We start from the raw sequence: 14,652 nt of genomic DNA on the forward strand, positions 1-14,652 counted from the left end.
TCTCCTGTCTTTCAATTGGAAGCCATTCCCCCTCATCCTGTCAATCAATGCCCTTATAAAAAGCCCCTCCCCAGCTTTTCTGTAGCCCCTTCAGGTACTAGAAGCTGCCCTAAGGTCTCCCTGGAGACCTCTCCAAACCCCGTCCTTGCTGACAGCAAGTGCTGAGAAGCCTGACTCTGCTGGGTGACTCTGTCTTCCAGTGTCTACGAGAAGGAAAATGACCTGGTGGTACAGGAAATAGCCACCCGGCCCCTGACACAGGATCTGCTCCAGCATGAGGTGAGAGAAAGGCACCAGCCCTTACAGTGAGAAAAGGGGTTGGTGGCTTGCTTTGATTTCTGCTGAGGACCTGTTTCAATGGAATACCCCATTTCCCAAAAATTATCAGCCTTTGCACCATTCAGATTTCTCAGGTGTCCTCTGGAAGCAGGACAGCTTAGCCTTTCTGTAGCCTCAGTGGCCAGAAGCAGATGGTACATTGAAGCTTCTCTAACAAGAGATGGCAAATTAAGCCTCTCAGCCAAGGGTGCTATTAACTTGGCAATCAGAGTCAAGAAGAGCTGCAGGCCAGGAATAAATTCCAGATGGGAATAAGGCTTCTTAATACCTGATGTTCAGGGATAGCCCTCCATCTGCAGAATGCAGAGCAAATGAATACTCAGCTCACAAAATCAGGGAGATGTGTTTTCCTGCTGTAGCCAGTGGCTGCTCTCAAGGATCCCCCCTGGCAGGAGATTCCTTACAGACCCTCTGCCCAAAGCCTTTGAGAAGACAGAAGCTTTTCTAACACCCTTCTGGGTAATATTTGCAGATGATTTATCATCCTTAATTCTCTGCAGTGCAAACCAGCCTTTTCCAACACCATCCAACACAGCCATCTCACCCCCTGCAAGTTCAGGGCCCTGCCACTTCCACAGCAATGCAATATATTTAGCTCCAGAAGTGGGGCACAAAACAGTGGTGCAGAAGATGTCTGATCTGGACTTCTGCTCCTTTAGTAGCAGATCTGGCATAAAGAAGCATCACCATCAGCAGGCTGAGGATGCTATTTTAGCATCCACTTCTCCTAGAGCCATTTGGAGCTGGGGTTTCTGCTTGTTTGGGAGCATCTCTCATGGCAATGGCCAGTTTTGAGCAATGCCCAAGCAAAATACATATTTTAACCCACTACAGTTCAAGGGCAGCTGTCTGGGTGTGAAGTCAGCACACCCTGCATTGTAGGTTGGTGGTAGCTGAAGCCCATTCATGAACCACAGTAAATCCACCTGGTGTCTCTGCTTAATGGTTGCACCAGGGTCAGGGCTCTGCAAGGCAAGGAAATGAGCTAAATCTACATCTAATCTAAACCTTGAGGAACTATCCAACTTGAGTAGGCAACAAATGGGGACATTTGCCTGTGCAGAACTTTTTACATCTGAATTTTTTTTTTTCTGTTTTCCTTCAGGACTGCTACATTTTAGACCAAGGTGGCTTTAAGATTTATGTCTGGAGAGGAAAAGCTTCCAGCCTGGAAGAGAAAAAAGCAGCCTTCACTCGAGCTGTGGTGAGTTGTGATACAGTGCAAACCATGTTGTGGGAGGTTAATTAAGTGCTAATCTAGATCCAACCAGTAATTACAATTCAGTGCAGGTCTTGAGGACCTGGCCTGTGTAATAACAGATAAGATGAATGTCTGAGGGAGGCATGATGACATAAATCCAAAATTATTAATCACCAAATTGCACTAGAAGTATGACCTGACACTAAAACTAGGAAGAAATTGATTTTTATTTTTTTTAATGTATAGAAGAAAATAGTTTGTTACACAGTAAATGGTGGACTTCCAGAATTTGTTGATTCAAGAGATGGTGAAGGCAGAGAGCATCAGCAGGTGGGATTAGACAAAGTCATGGTCAACAGGTCCATAAACAGATAATAAAAAGGCTCTTATATCCTCTCTAACATCCATGGCCCAACATTGTGGATGCTGGGGAGAGTGAAGGGATCACTGCAGACAGCAACAAACCTCTTGTGTGCTCACTAAACAGCATCTCTTAATGTCACTGTCCCAGGCTGCACAACCACTGCTCTAACCCTGAAAGGCACTTTATCTTCCACACCAAGTGTAATACCTTGGGCAAGTCAGTGGGCAACTCGATCACTTGAGCTCTCTGGAAAAGCCAGACCTTTGATGTAGGTTCTACAGGCCTCAACCACAAGCCCATTACAGGCAACAAGTCTTTTTCATAACATCAGTGGGTCTGGGCCCAGGCTCTGTGCGTGAATTCAAAGATGATCCAGGGCTCTTCCACTGGGTAGAAGGAGAATCTTTATGGACTGATATCAATTTGGAGTAGCCAACATGAGGGAAGACCAGGGCTCATGTGGAACAGAGCAGCATAGTGCCCTGGTACCTGTGCTGCTCCTCCAGAGGAGCTGCCATGCAGTTACTGCCTGGCAGACTTCTTTCAGGAAAAAAAAAAAAATACCCTCAGGGGAGCCTGATAGAGTTAAAGCATTTGGTAGGATTTTTTTTACAAGTTGAAGTGAAGGCTACAAGGGAACTTTGCCTGTAATTCATCTGTTCACTTCCTTGAAGACTATGAATGGCCTCATCTTCAACAGGGGCTTATCCACTTCAGTGGCCCCACCTTCAATAAGATCTTACCTGGAGACACCCAGCTTCAATACCAATTATACCTGTTGTCTCAGAGAAAAGCTTCTAAAAGCTTTGCCTTAAAGCTTACCTTGAAGTCCTCCATGCTACTTTCCAAAGCTTAACATCAGATGCTTTTTAGTAGGCACTCACCTCTGCAAATTCTGGCCCTGAGCTACACATGTAGAACAAAAGATGTCTCTCTCTTTCCGTGTGGCAGGTGGGAGGGATGGAAAAACCATCTGCTCTGCTTTTCCCTGGGGACAGTGTGTGGCTGCAGTATTGACAGCAGAAGAAGAATGCTGAAAGCCCACAATCAAGCTCCTTCCCTGAACAGTGGCTGTCAGCACTGTACCTCCAGGTCATCCTGGAACCTGCTGAGATAAACACAGGAGCAGTTCCCAAAACTGAACAATTACTTTGACACCGTGGCAGAACACTGACCATTATCTTCCTTTGCACATTGTATCAAGCACCTCTGTTGAAGTGGTTTTTCAACTCAGTAGTAGCTCTATTGCAAAGAAATAATTTGTTTTTAGAGAAAAAAAAAGGGAAAACCCTAGAGATTTGTGAGAGTTTAGTTCCTTCAGAGCACAGCTGATGCTCTGGGGCACTTACCTGCTTCCATCCCTTCCCTGTGTTAGCATACATACTCTCAATCATGGTACAGGGAGGACAGTCTTCCTGTTTTAGAGAGGGACAATGTTTTTTTGAGAAAAGCAAAGAACTCTTGGGTCCTGGGCACACCCCTTCACTCCTCCCACCCCTCCACTCCAAGATCCATTACTAGAAGCCACCTATCTGAGATAGAGGGGGAGGATTTTCATTAGACCTCTTGAGTGAGGTTTTCTTCTAAACTAAGGTGCCATGAAGAGAAGTTCAGGATGTCATCCAGGTGACCAGCCTCTAGGGGCAAGGTTCCCCCAGCCAGAGAAATAAACATGGATGCTACAGTGAGAGGTTGTAATCACCTCCATGTATAAGTCTGAATGCAAGTTTTGGGGTGAATCTTGCCCTTGGTCATTCCAAGGTCATTCCATTTTGTGCAGCAGGGAACGTTCACTCTTCTGGCTGGTTCAGGTCCCCATCCCTCTTCTCAGGTCTCTTGGTGTGTCTCCACTAACGTCCTTGTTCAACCCCACTAGGGTTTTATCCAAGCCAAAGGCTACCCTTCATCCACCAACATTGAGGTGATCAATGATGGAGCAGAGTCAGCCATGTTTAAGCAGCTGTTCCAGAGGTGGACAGAAAAGAACGAAACCCAAGGACTGGGCAAAGTCTACACTACTGGCAAAATCGGTGAGCATGTTTGTCCTGGACTTGGATTTCTTACCTGTGCTAAGCAACAGCTGAGGGGACATCACTCACATTAACTGTTTTCTGCCTTCAGTATCTTGAAAATCTACTGCACATACTTTTCATGCCTTGCATTTCCCACCTTCTTCAGTAGACGCAAGGGATTCAGGAACTGCTCAACATTCAGAACTCCTGAGGCTTCTTACATGAACCAAACTGCCACTTATTCTGAACGTAAATATTGGCAGAAGATCACTCTCTTCTAAAAAATTGTCTGCAACACTTCACAGTTGCAGAACCTCCTAATTTTCTTTATAAAGGGCCAACGCTGCACCTGATAAGGAAGTGTTGAACAACATTCTGCTTTCATTTACTCTGGCATCCACCCAAGTCCCTCCTGACGTCAATGGAATTACTCTGTATGTACACGGGGTGTAGATGGTGCCTCCATTTATCACCCTGCTGAAGTGAATTAACCCCAAAGAGTAAACAATGCCAAAGAGAGAGAGAACTTGCAGATGAATGGTGGGGTGGTGGCAGGGTTACTGAATGTCTCCGTCAAGAGTAGCTTGAGAGCCACAGATCTCTTCCCTTGTAAGTTCTCTCTTTTCTCTCCACCTCTGCCTCCATCCTGTCCATAAATTCTCTCTTTGTCACGAGCTGGAGAAATGTAGCCATTTTATTTCTGAAAGCACCATTTTGAATGGAGAGAAATCTGTATAGATTTGGAAAACAATTCTGAATTTTCAGTCGGGAGGCAGCTGATATTTTTACCAGCCAGTTACTGGAAAGCACTGCTGGGCCAGTTGCCAGCCTGTAGCAGATCAACACTGGAGTGTTGATATTCCAAGATCAACCTTGGTTTACTGGTGGCACGACTGGCTTCTTGCCACTTGGGACCAGGATTTTCTCAGGTGTACAATTGTGTGTGTGTGTGTGTGAGGGTGATGCAGAGGGTTTCTGTGTTCTTGTGCATTCACTGGGTTCTTGTTTTCCTCCTGTTGGTGCATGCAGCCAAGGTGGAGCAGGTGAAGTTTGACACCACTCAGCTCCATGCCAGACCAGAGCTAGCTGCTGAGCAGAGGATGGTGGATGATGCCTCCGGGGAGGTAGAGGTGAGAGAGCTCCTTTTGCTGGCAGAGGATGCGATAACCAGAGTGTTTCCAAACATCTCTGCCTTTTCACACACAACAGCTGTATGAAGAGGTGAAGTTGTGCCTACCTTCCACCCCAGGAAGCCTGGCTGCAGGCAGAGCAAAGTGTTTCTGAACTCCAACTAGTGCAGCAGTTACAGCAGCTCAAGGGCATTTCTCCTCCAGCTGAGCAAAGCAGTCACCAAGGTGACTCCTCTCCTGCCACGTGTGCAGGTCATGAGACTGATACAGTCAACCCCCTCCTCACACCCTCTCTCAGTCAGGTCTGTATCAATCAATCAATCAATCAATCAATCTGTATCTGTGCAGAGTAGAGGCCTCTGTCCCATTCTTGTGGCCTCCCATGGAAGATGGAGCTGATTGAGAGAGGGTCTGTGGGGCTGAGAGAGACCTGGGGGCTTCTCCTCCATGAGGGCCACTGGCTGCTGAAAGTCCATTAATGGGACATATTGTGACTGGAGAGACCTGACTTTGCCAGCAAGTACTTAATCAAGCTGGGGGAACACAGGCTCCTGGCATCCAGGAGAGAGAAGAAGGGTTATCCTTCCGACTGAATATTTGAACTTCAGTGCCCTGCTAGCAAAGGAGCTGTGCTCTGCCTTCATGTTGACTCCACTGCTGCTCACCAGGGTGTTTCTTTCACCAGGTGTGGAGGATTGAGGACTTGCAAATGCAGCCAGTGAATCCCAAGACATACGGGCAGTTCTACGGGGGTGATTGCTACCTGGTCCTCTACACCTACCTGAGATCAGGCAGGCCTCACTATGTCCTCTACATGTGGCAGGTAGGTCAAGCCAAAGCAGAAGGCACCACGCTGTGCCTGCTAGAAGCCTAAAATTGAAAGAAGCTGTTGCACACAAAAACCCCTGCTCAGGCATCCAGAAGAACCCAGAAACCCTTTACTCATCAGTTGTCCCTTGCCAATAACCCAAGCTGTGCCTTGCAGGCGTCGTGGGCGCTGAGTTCAAGCTGGCATCAGCAAAAGAGCCAGCAAGGTCAGACAGACAATTTAGACCCTTCCCCTCATCTCCCTGCCCCAGGGTCGCCATGCCTCTGTGGATGAGATCACTGCTTGTGCCCTCAATGCTGTTGAGCTGGACAAGAAGTATGGGGACGAGGCCGTGCAGGTGCGGGTGACCATGGGCAAGGAGCCCGCACACTTCCTGGCCATCTTCAAGGGCAAGCTGATCATTTACCAGGTAATGTGGCTTGGTGTGCTTGGGCAATGGGAGGTGCAAGCGCCAAGAGTGGCTTGGCAGTTGTGGTGGAAGCCCAGAAAAATGGGCTGGTACTCAGGAAAGGAGCCTGCCAGGTCTGGCAGATGGAAGTGGTGGAATGATTCTGCTGCCTCCCTGCTGCCTCAGAACACCTTATGTGTAAACAGTCTTGGACTGATCCAGACTCAGCTGTCCACCCTTGAGCTCCTGTGTTAATGTGTGATGTTCTTTCCAACCGTATCCCCAAATATTTTGCAGAGTTACCTTAAGACAATCCCTCTGTGAATCACAGACACCACTATACAGAGGGGATCCCCCAAAATACCCTACAAACAGTTGCACGGTTTGAATTGTCCCTGTCTGAATAATGTCACCTTCACTACTAACCCACTTTGGCTGCTGACATCTGTGGTGGGGAAGAAGGGGTTTGTCCTCAGCCCTCAGGGTTGGCCCCACCATACAGCTTCCATGGCAGATGTTTAGCTAAGCTGAGAGTTCAGCTGCCTTGCTCAGTGGACATGGCAAATGCTTTGCAGACACCAACATCCGCTCACATCAGACTTGACCATCTTGGTAGGAGCTGGTCAAGACAGAGTAATGAGGGAGAAATGTGGAAGTTGTGTTATTGGAGTTTTATTCTGACCTGGAACCAGAAGGTGTTTGGTTTTCCTTAGGTTCTCTGTGCAGGGCCATGATCTGTTGTTGCTGCAGGTGTGAGCCCCAAAGCCTTCTTCCTCCAATCAGTTGCACCCGGGGTCTGTGCATCCTCCTCACCTGCCAGTACCCTCCTTCCCTCCCTCCCTCTCTTTCCTGGCAGGGTGGCACGAGCCGGGCTCAGGGGAGCGCTCCGGAGCCAGCGATCCGCCTCTTCCAGGTGAGGGGCACGGATGAGATGAACACAAAGGCCACGGAGGTGCCAGCCCGAGCCTCCTCGCTCAACTCCAATGATGTCTTCCTGCTGACGACCAGCCAAGTCTGCTACCTGTGGTGTGGGAAGGTGAGACAGCAGTGAGTCCAGGGGAGCTGAAATTCCTGACGTGGGGCTTGAGTTTCCTACCTCCACTGAGCTGTGGAGGTGTGTCCTTGGGCAGGTGGCCTGTGAATTTCAATGGAAGAAGGTGGACCCAGAAGACTCCATCTGTGGAGGGTCAGCCCTCTCTCTACAGAAATAACCCATCTTGGGGTTCACCTCACCTCATTTTAGATGTTCACCCAGCTTTCAGCTGGATAAAGCACCGCAGGTTCTCCAGCTGTAAGAAATTAGCCAGAAATAGAGCATGTTCATTTATTCTGGGTTAGTCGTGTGTTCCAGGATGAGATGGTAGATCCATCCAGAGCAGGATGGTTGCCTAGAGAAGTTGCAGACGTCCCATCATTGGAAGTGTTCAACGCCAGGTTGGATGAGGCTTGGAGCAAGCTGGTCTAGTGAAAGATATCCCTGCCCATGGAGGGGGGTTGGAACTAGAAGATCCTTAGAAGCCCCTTCCAGACCAAACCATTCTATGATTATATGAGTGTTGCTCTAGATGCCATTGGCTGCACTGCATGTCCCTTTCAAGGGCTACAAATGGATTCTGAGTTACCAGCTCAGATGTGGCCCTCAAAAGCATTCAAGCAGGTCTAAAACTCTCCAGAAGGAGGGTAGGGCCAAACCACCTTTTCACCACAGGTAAGTTTTGCCAGTCTGTCCCTAACTCCAGCTCAATCTTGTGTCCTGAACACAGGGATGCAGTGGAGATGAGAGAGAGATGGCAAAAATGGTGGCTGATATTGTTTCCAAACGGGACAAGCACACCATTTTGGAAGGACAAGAGCCAGCAGAGTTCTGGGAAGCTTTGGGAGGCAAAGCACCTTATGCCAGTGAAAAAAGGTAACAGTGACCTGCTTGTTCCTCTGGGCTTAATCAAGGGATCTAAACTTCTCAGGAAGGTGATTAAGCACTCTTTGCTACTGTGTCCTCACTAAAGGGAGCACCAAGTCAGACCATCACCAAAAACTGGGTCAGAAACCACACCAAGATGTCTCTTTCCTAGGTTTTGGGTCAGGCCTTCTGTGAAGTAGGAGCTCCAGATCCAAACCCTGCAGACTTTCCCCACAGTGACTCAATCCCATATCTTGTCCTTAGGGCTACATGAACCACATGCTCCTTTTCCAGGCATTATTAACTTTATGGGCAGCCCCAGAGGATTCATGAAACTACATCCTCTTTGGAACACCCTGGGTTTCTCCAGCCCTCTGGGCAGGTGAAGGGTTCCTTTGCAACCAATTGATCCGATGAGAATGTCACCTGACATCAGGCTCATCTCCACAAAGAGAGAAGGGTTCTGCTTTTGCCCTCTCTGGGTGGAGATAAAGTTACCTTTAAAATTCTGTAAATGGTCCAAGGATCCCCAGAGATCCAACATTGCCCAACTTCCAGGCCCTCAGATAAGCATTACCATGTTCCCACCTCTTCCATCAAGGTCATGACAAGCAGTGTCAGGGCCCTGCAGTGAACCATGAGGGAAAGGTTTCCATCTCCCTTGCTTTTTCTTTCCCTGCCCATGCATGAGGAAGGTTTCAAGAGCAAACTGCCCGTTACCAGCCTCGCCTCTTCGAGTGCTCCAACCAGACAGGTCGATTCATCATGACAGAGGTGGTGGGCTTCTGCCAAGAAGACTTGGATGAAGATGATGTCATGCTGTTGGACACATGGGAAGAGGTCAGCATGGACTCCCCCTCCCCTCCTCCCCAGACTTATTTTCAAACAGGTCATGGCTTAGTTTGTCATTCTGTGTGAAACCAAGGGCAAAATGCCTTCTGTCCCATCTCCAAACCCTTCGCCGTGCTTGGTCAGACAAGCAGGAGTGTGTCCAGTCCTTCTAACCCAGGTACAAAGCACTGCCCTGCTTCAGAAAGGAGGAAACTGAGACCCCTGGTCCATGCCATCCAAGGCGAGGTGAGCTGGACCTGCTCCAGGCTTTGCCAGCAGGTACAAGGGGGTGGCACCCAGAAATCCTGCCCCTCATTTCTCAGCCCCAATGGTGAGGACTTGCTTTAGACTATAGGAAACTGCCCCCAGGGTGTTTGCTGTCTGAGGCCAGATGAGGTTTCAGCCACACAAGGGCTGGGTTTAGCTACCTTGAAATGTACAAGAGCTGTTTTCTGAAATATTTGTGCTTTGTGCCTGTCTCTAAAGCAAAATCCTTCTGGGCTGGGAGTAAAACTGGGATCAACGTCCCAGGCAACTATTGGGAAACGGTATTTCCAATCTTTTCTCTGCTTCAGATGGCAGGAAAGAACAAAGGAGCCAAGTCTGCACAGGTCCTAACTCCTCGCTGATCTTCAACACCTTCTCTCCTTGCAGATTTTCCTCTGGGTTGGCAGAAACTCCAACACATACGAGAGGAACGAGGCAATTGCCTCAGCTAAGGAATATCTCAAGACCCATCCAGCAGGGAGAGACTTGGCAACTCCAATAATCCTGGTGAAGCAGGGCTATGAACCCCTCAACTTCACAGGATGGTTCAACGCTTGGGACCCCTACAAATGGAGTGTAAGTTGCTGGAAGAACCTGTGGTGTGCACGTGTGCTCAGCATATAGAACATGAAATTGAAATCTAGACATTGAAACCTGTCCCAGGAGCTGCCTGGGAAAGAGAGAAGTCCTTTCTCTCCTCTTTCAAACACACAGGCTTCAAATAATTTCAGGAGTATAGTGAGATTTGGGAATTGCTTGTGTGGTCAGTGCATGTGGCCTTGCTTCATCTTGTCAGGACCCAGCCTGGGACCCTGGTTGTCACAGAGTGGTTGGAGGGAAGAAGCAGTGAACTGAACTCCGTGCAGACCATGCACCAGCCAGCCTTGTTGGGGCTGGGAGTTATTGGGAATAAAGGACAATCGTGGAGGGGCTTTGGTGGTATGTAGGGGATGGGTTTGTGGCAAAGAGCCAGGTGGAAGCAATGCTGCCAGGCTGTGCTCCTCATTTCCTGCCACCCGATGGCACTGGTGGGCATGGCTGAAGGAAATAAGAAAGAAAAGACAGTGGGCATCAGGGATAAGCTCAGCTCCCTGGAGGTGTTTTACCAGACCCATCCCAGTGAGATCCTCCCTTCTCACTCTTGTTTTATTCTACAAACATCAGCTCTCGGCCAGTTCACAAGCAACCCCACCTTCTGGTTGGACCTGATGATCTTAAAGGTCTTTTCCAACCAAAAACTGATTCTGTGATTCTGGGTGCACAAAGGGTTGGAAGTGAAGTCCAGTGCTGGAGCCTGCAGGTGGAACAGTGGGGCAATGGGTTGAGGGTCCTCAGGGGTCTTCACATGGCAGGAAATCTCATCCAGAGGTATTTTATTTCCTGCTGCTGGGTTTGCATCATCTTTCTTTGCAAGCAGAGTGGTGGTGGAAAGCCTGTCTTGGCAGCCAGATTTGAATAGATAAGACAGCAACTCCCAGAGCACTGACCCTTAAAACAACATTGATACTTAGAACAAAGGTCAAAACTTGTTGGTTGTTTGGGTTTTTTTTTGAGGAACTGCTGAGAAACAAGGATACAGCTGATACAGCTTATAAAATAAATGCCTCTAAAAATATCCTCTGTAGGCAACTTCAGTGACTGCAGACAAGCAATCACAACTGTTGACATCCCAGAAACATCTGGGGTGTGTGTTCATTGCTCAGTTCGGGGGCTGAATCTGTTTCCTCTGCAGTCCATGTGTTTATGTTGTTTGCTCTTGCTGGGGAACTTTGTTGGATAATTCTGTTTAGAACTGACATCTCCTGGCTGCTTAGGAAAACACAGTCATCAGCTTTGCCAAGATATATTTACTAAACCCTTTTTTTTTAGGAAATAAGACGTAGATGGTAATACCTGACACCAAATTACAAGAAGCCAGGGATTGAGACTTTGAAAAATCTGTTGCTTTAGCTAAATTAATCAGGGAAGGGGAAAAAAATAATATAATTTTATCCCAAATGTTCGTGCATTGCAAAATGTATTTAAAATTTAAAAGATTTAAATCCAGCAGTAAATTATTTCACTTGATTTGCCTTCAAGTCTTTAAAATTTCTGATTCTACCTGTTACTGTTCAAATGCAAAGGCTAAAGTCTGTTTGTTCCTGTGTTCTCAAGTGAAAGCTCTGATTCTGGCACAGTCTCCTGGTTCCAGGAGCTGGGGATTGCAGGAAGCACCAGCTGCCACCACAGTGTGGGCACCACTGGGCTTTAACATCCATATGATCTCCTGCTGCCATTAGAGAACAGGAGAATGTGGTAATCAAAGGTGCTTCTCACAACTCTTTTTACCTGTAGGATGGCAAGTCCTATGAGGAGATGAAGAACAGCTTGGGAGATGTGTCGACCATATCAGAGATCAAAGTGGTGAGTGGTTTCTCCACTGTGGGGGTGGGAAGCACCTGGGTTTAAACACCTCCACGTCCCCAGCCTGTGCACACGAAGGCAAATCAGAGCTGTGCTCCTCTGTAGAAGACCAAGGGAGATGTGATTAACAACCCATAAAAACACTCCTGGGTGATCCAGATCTCCAGTCCTGCAGAGGCATCTGTGAGCAGGGGACTGGCCAGCTGCTTTCTAAACCAGCCCTGCCAACGAAAGTGTGTGTGGCTGAAGCAGTGACCAGATAACCATTGTATGAGTAGTTTGCAGTTCTGTGGCCCCTGAGACCCTGGACAAGAGTCCTACAAAGCACAGAGAGCACGAGGTCCCAACAGTCCCAAAAGTGATTGTCACATGAGACCGGTTCTGCCCTGGACAGGGGCAGGAGGAAGGAATTATCAGGGGCTTTGACCCAGGGGAGATGGCAAAGTGAGGAAGGGGCTACACGGGTAATTTACAACTTTTCAGAAGTGATAGGTATCTAATATCCTGCTGTTACCTTGAGAAAAAAAACGAAACTACTGTAAGTATCCCCAGTTATTTCTGAGGGCTCTTACCAGTCCTGTGCCTTCAGCAGCCACAACACCAAGATGTAGCACTGATGGAGGTGCTGGACTGATGTTTTAGTTCTGACCTTCTCCTTGCAGCTTTGGTTCTCCAAAGCAACAGACTAACACATAGTCCACGTCAGGAACAGTCCCCCCACCACCAACAGAGAGAAAGGTCCTGGGATCACCCCCGAGTTGCTCTGCCAGAGCTTCTGGCCTTGACATGCTTTCCTCCATTTGCCAGGACCTTAACAACATCAGCCTGAACAAGAGAACCCTCAGCACGACCAGCTTGGCTGGATCAAGTGTGGCAAGTGCTTCCTCGGAGTATAAATCACACTCCAGCCACAGCAACAGCTACAGCAACAACTACAGCAACAGCAGCAACCACAACAGCAGCCCTTCCCTCCTGCCCAACGGTGAAGGAGTTTACCCCCGAGAGGTGCTGATGAACAAGACTGTGGATGAACTCCCAGAAGGCGTGGATCCCACTAAGAAAGAGGTGACAGCAGTACTGGTTTGATGCCTTTGTAGCTTAACTTGGAACTGAGTTATTGGCTGAGTGCACAGGAACTTTAACCTTTGAAGTCCTGCTGCAGGCTCAGGGAGATACTAGGTCTCGTCAAAAAGTGGGAGCTTCATGTGAGAGGAAATTGTGGTCGTTTTACCCTAGTTTAAGTGTTTCTAATTTATTTTATTTTTTTTTAATGGCAGAAAAATGAGTTTTAAATAGTAATTAAAAAAAATATATTCTTTTGGCAGAGTTATTTAATTTTGCCACCCACCAGAAAGAGTTGTCAGGCCCTGGCCCAGGGCAGTGGTGGAGTCACCATCCCTGGAGATATTTAAAAGCCATGTAGATGTGGTGCTGAGGGACATGGTTTAGTGGTGGGCTTGGCAGTGCTGGGTTAATGGTTGGACTTGATGATCTTAAAGGTCTTTTCCAACCAAAACAGTCCCATGATTCTATGTTTGACCAGTGTCTTGCCCCAGCAGGTCTTCTGGCAGAGGCCAACACCCACAGCCAGAGAGCTGATCTCAGCTGATCTAACAGCTCTGCCCCACAGCCATGCCCAAGTGCCAGTGGCTGCATTGCAGCTGGGCTTTACTTGAGTGCTCTCCTCTACACAGAGGAACACTAGACCTCCACTTCCCACAGAGTCTTTCTCAGTGCCACTGATGAGCCCAATACCCACAAAACTTTGTCTTTCCAGTCCAGGGGGGAATGAAGGGGAGATGCTTTCCCTGTGAATCACTACCTAAGAAACTACTCAAAACTTTGGCCAGTAGAACTTCTCCAACACACCACTAATTGTCCTGGCCTCAGTAAGATTAAGCAGGGACTAAATTCCAGCCAGGCCATGCTAACCCCTCAAAACTACAGTGTCCCTTTGGGCTGATGGGCTTTTATTCCCCTGGTGCTTTGGGAAATGGGATGAGGAACAGCTGCTGGGATGTTGCACTTCCCACCACAAAGGACAGGTAGGAGGACAGGAGCTGCTGGCCTGGAGTCAGGGGTCAGCACTGGCACAGTGAGGAAAGGATGCAGCCTATGGAGGTGTCCCAGTCTCTGCCAAAGCCAAAGCTGACCTCTCCTTGCTCTCTCCTCCCACTGCAGCACTATCTCTCTGATGCCGATTTCTACGACATCTTCGGGAAGTCCAAGGATGAGTTCTACCAGATGCCCAAATGGAAGCAGCAGAATGAGAAGAAGCAATGTGGACTCTTCTGAGACCGCAGGGGCCATCTGGCATCCAGTGACTCTGGGACCAACCCTCACATCTCTTAGGAGCTGCAGAGAAGAAGTACAGACATTATTGCTCAGTGAACCCAACCCACCATCTCAATCAGGCCAAGCTCCTAAGCAGTTGCTCCAGCAGCTGCTGATCAGGGGGTGGCTCCTTTCTCCCTGAAAACCCTGCACCCAACGAGGCAAAACCTTTTGCACTAATGACTTTGCAGGATGCTTTTGCCTCTTTTTGACACTTTATTGCTGATTGCCATGAAGACAAGTGTGTGTCACACAACCTAGTGTAGCCTCTTCTTTCCTCTCCTTTTTGCGAATTGCCACGTGCCCAAGGTCACGACATTCCTTCCTTTGTAGAAGCTTAAAATTAAGCAAGACAAAGGCCACTTGCAGCTGCTATGGAAATTTTGGGTGGGGAGAAGAGTGGGAAGGCCTAGGACAGAGGGGGAGCCTTGGGTCCAGATAAAAAGGTACTGGAGTAGCCAGATGTGTGATGGGGTGGCCCATGGAGTGAAATCAGTGAGTTCAGCCCCTTTTCAGCTTGCAGAAAAGCTGCTAACAACAGCAAGAATCAGTTATACACCAACATGCACAGCCCAGTGAGGGTAAAACAAATGAGAACCTGGCTTGGAAAACCCCAATTGTTAGGAACATATTTATTAGTTGATCTGTTTCAAG

The 14,652-nt window shown here is 48.2% G+C and overlaps 1 protein-coding gene across 1 annotated transcript in view; it reads left to right on the plus strand.

Moving 5' to 3' along the window:
- VILL (villin like) overlaps positions 1-14,302 on the plus strand; it is a 36,103-nt gene extending 21,801 nt beyond the window's left edge. The window contains exons 8-20 of the mRNA XM_051612254.1: positions 201-279; positions 1,445-1,543; positions 3,781-3,934; positions 4,946-5,046; positions 5,732-5,869; positions 6,126-6,284; positions 7,120-7,299; positions 8,027-8,172; positions 8,859-9,003; positions 9,649-9,837; positions 11,596-11,664; positions 12,472-12,729; positions 13,846-14,302. Of these exons, the coding sequence (XP_051468214.1) occupies positions 201-279; positions 1,445-1,543; positions 3,781-3,934; positions 4,946-5,046; positions 5,732-5,869; positions 6,126-6,284; positions 7,120-7,299; positions 8,027-8,172; positions 8,859-9,003; positions 9,649-9,837; positions 11,596-11,664; positions 12,472-12,729; positions 13,846-13,959 (1,831 nt within the window). The 3' untranslated portion in view covers positions 13,960-14,302. The remainder of the gene's footprint in view (positions 1-200; positions 280-1,444; positions 1,544-3,780; positions 3,935-4,945; positions 5,047-5,731; positions 5,870-6,125; positions 6,285-7,119; positions 7,300-8,026; positions 8,173-8,858; positions 9,004-9,648; positions 9,838-11,595; positions 11,665-12,471; positions 12,730-13,845) is intronic.
- Positions 14,303-14,652: the final 350 nt, after the last annotated feature.

The sequence above is a fragment of the Apus apus genome, chromosome 2 (assembly GCF_020740795.1).
Source record: "Apus apus isolate bApuApu2 chromosome 2, bApuApu2.pri.cur, whole genome shotgun sequence".
Lineage (NCBI taxonomy): Eukaryota > Metazoa > Chordata > Aves > Apodiformes > Apodidae > Apus > Apus apus.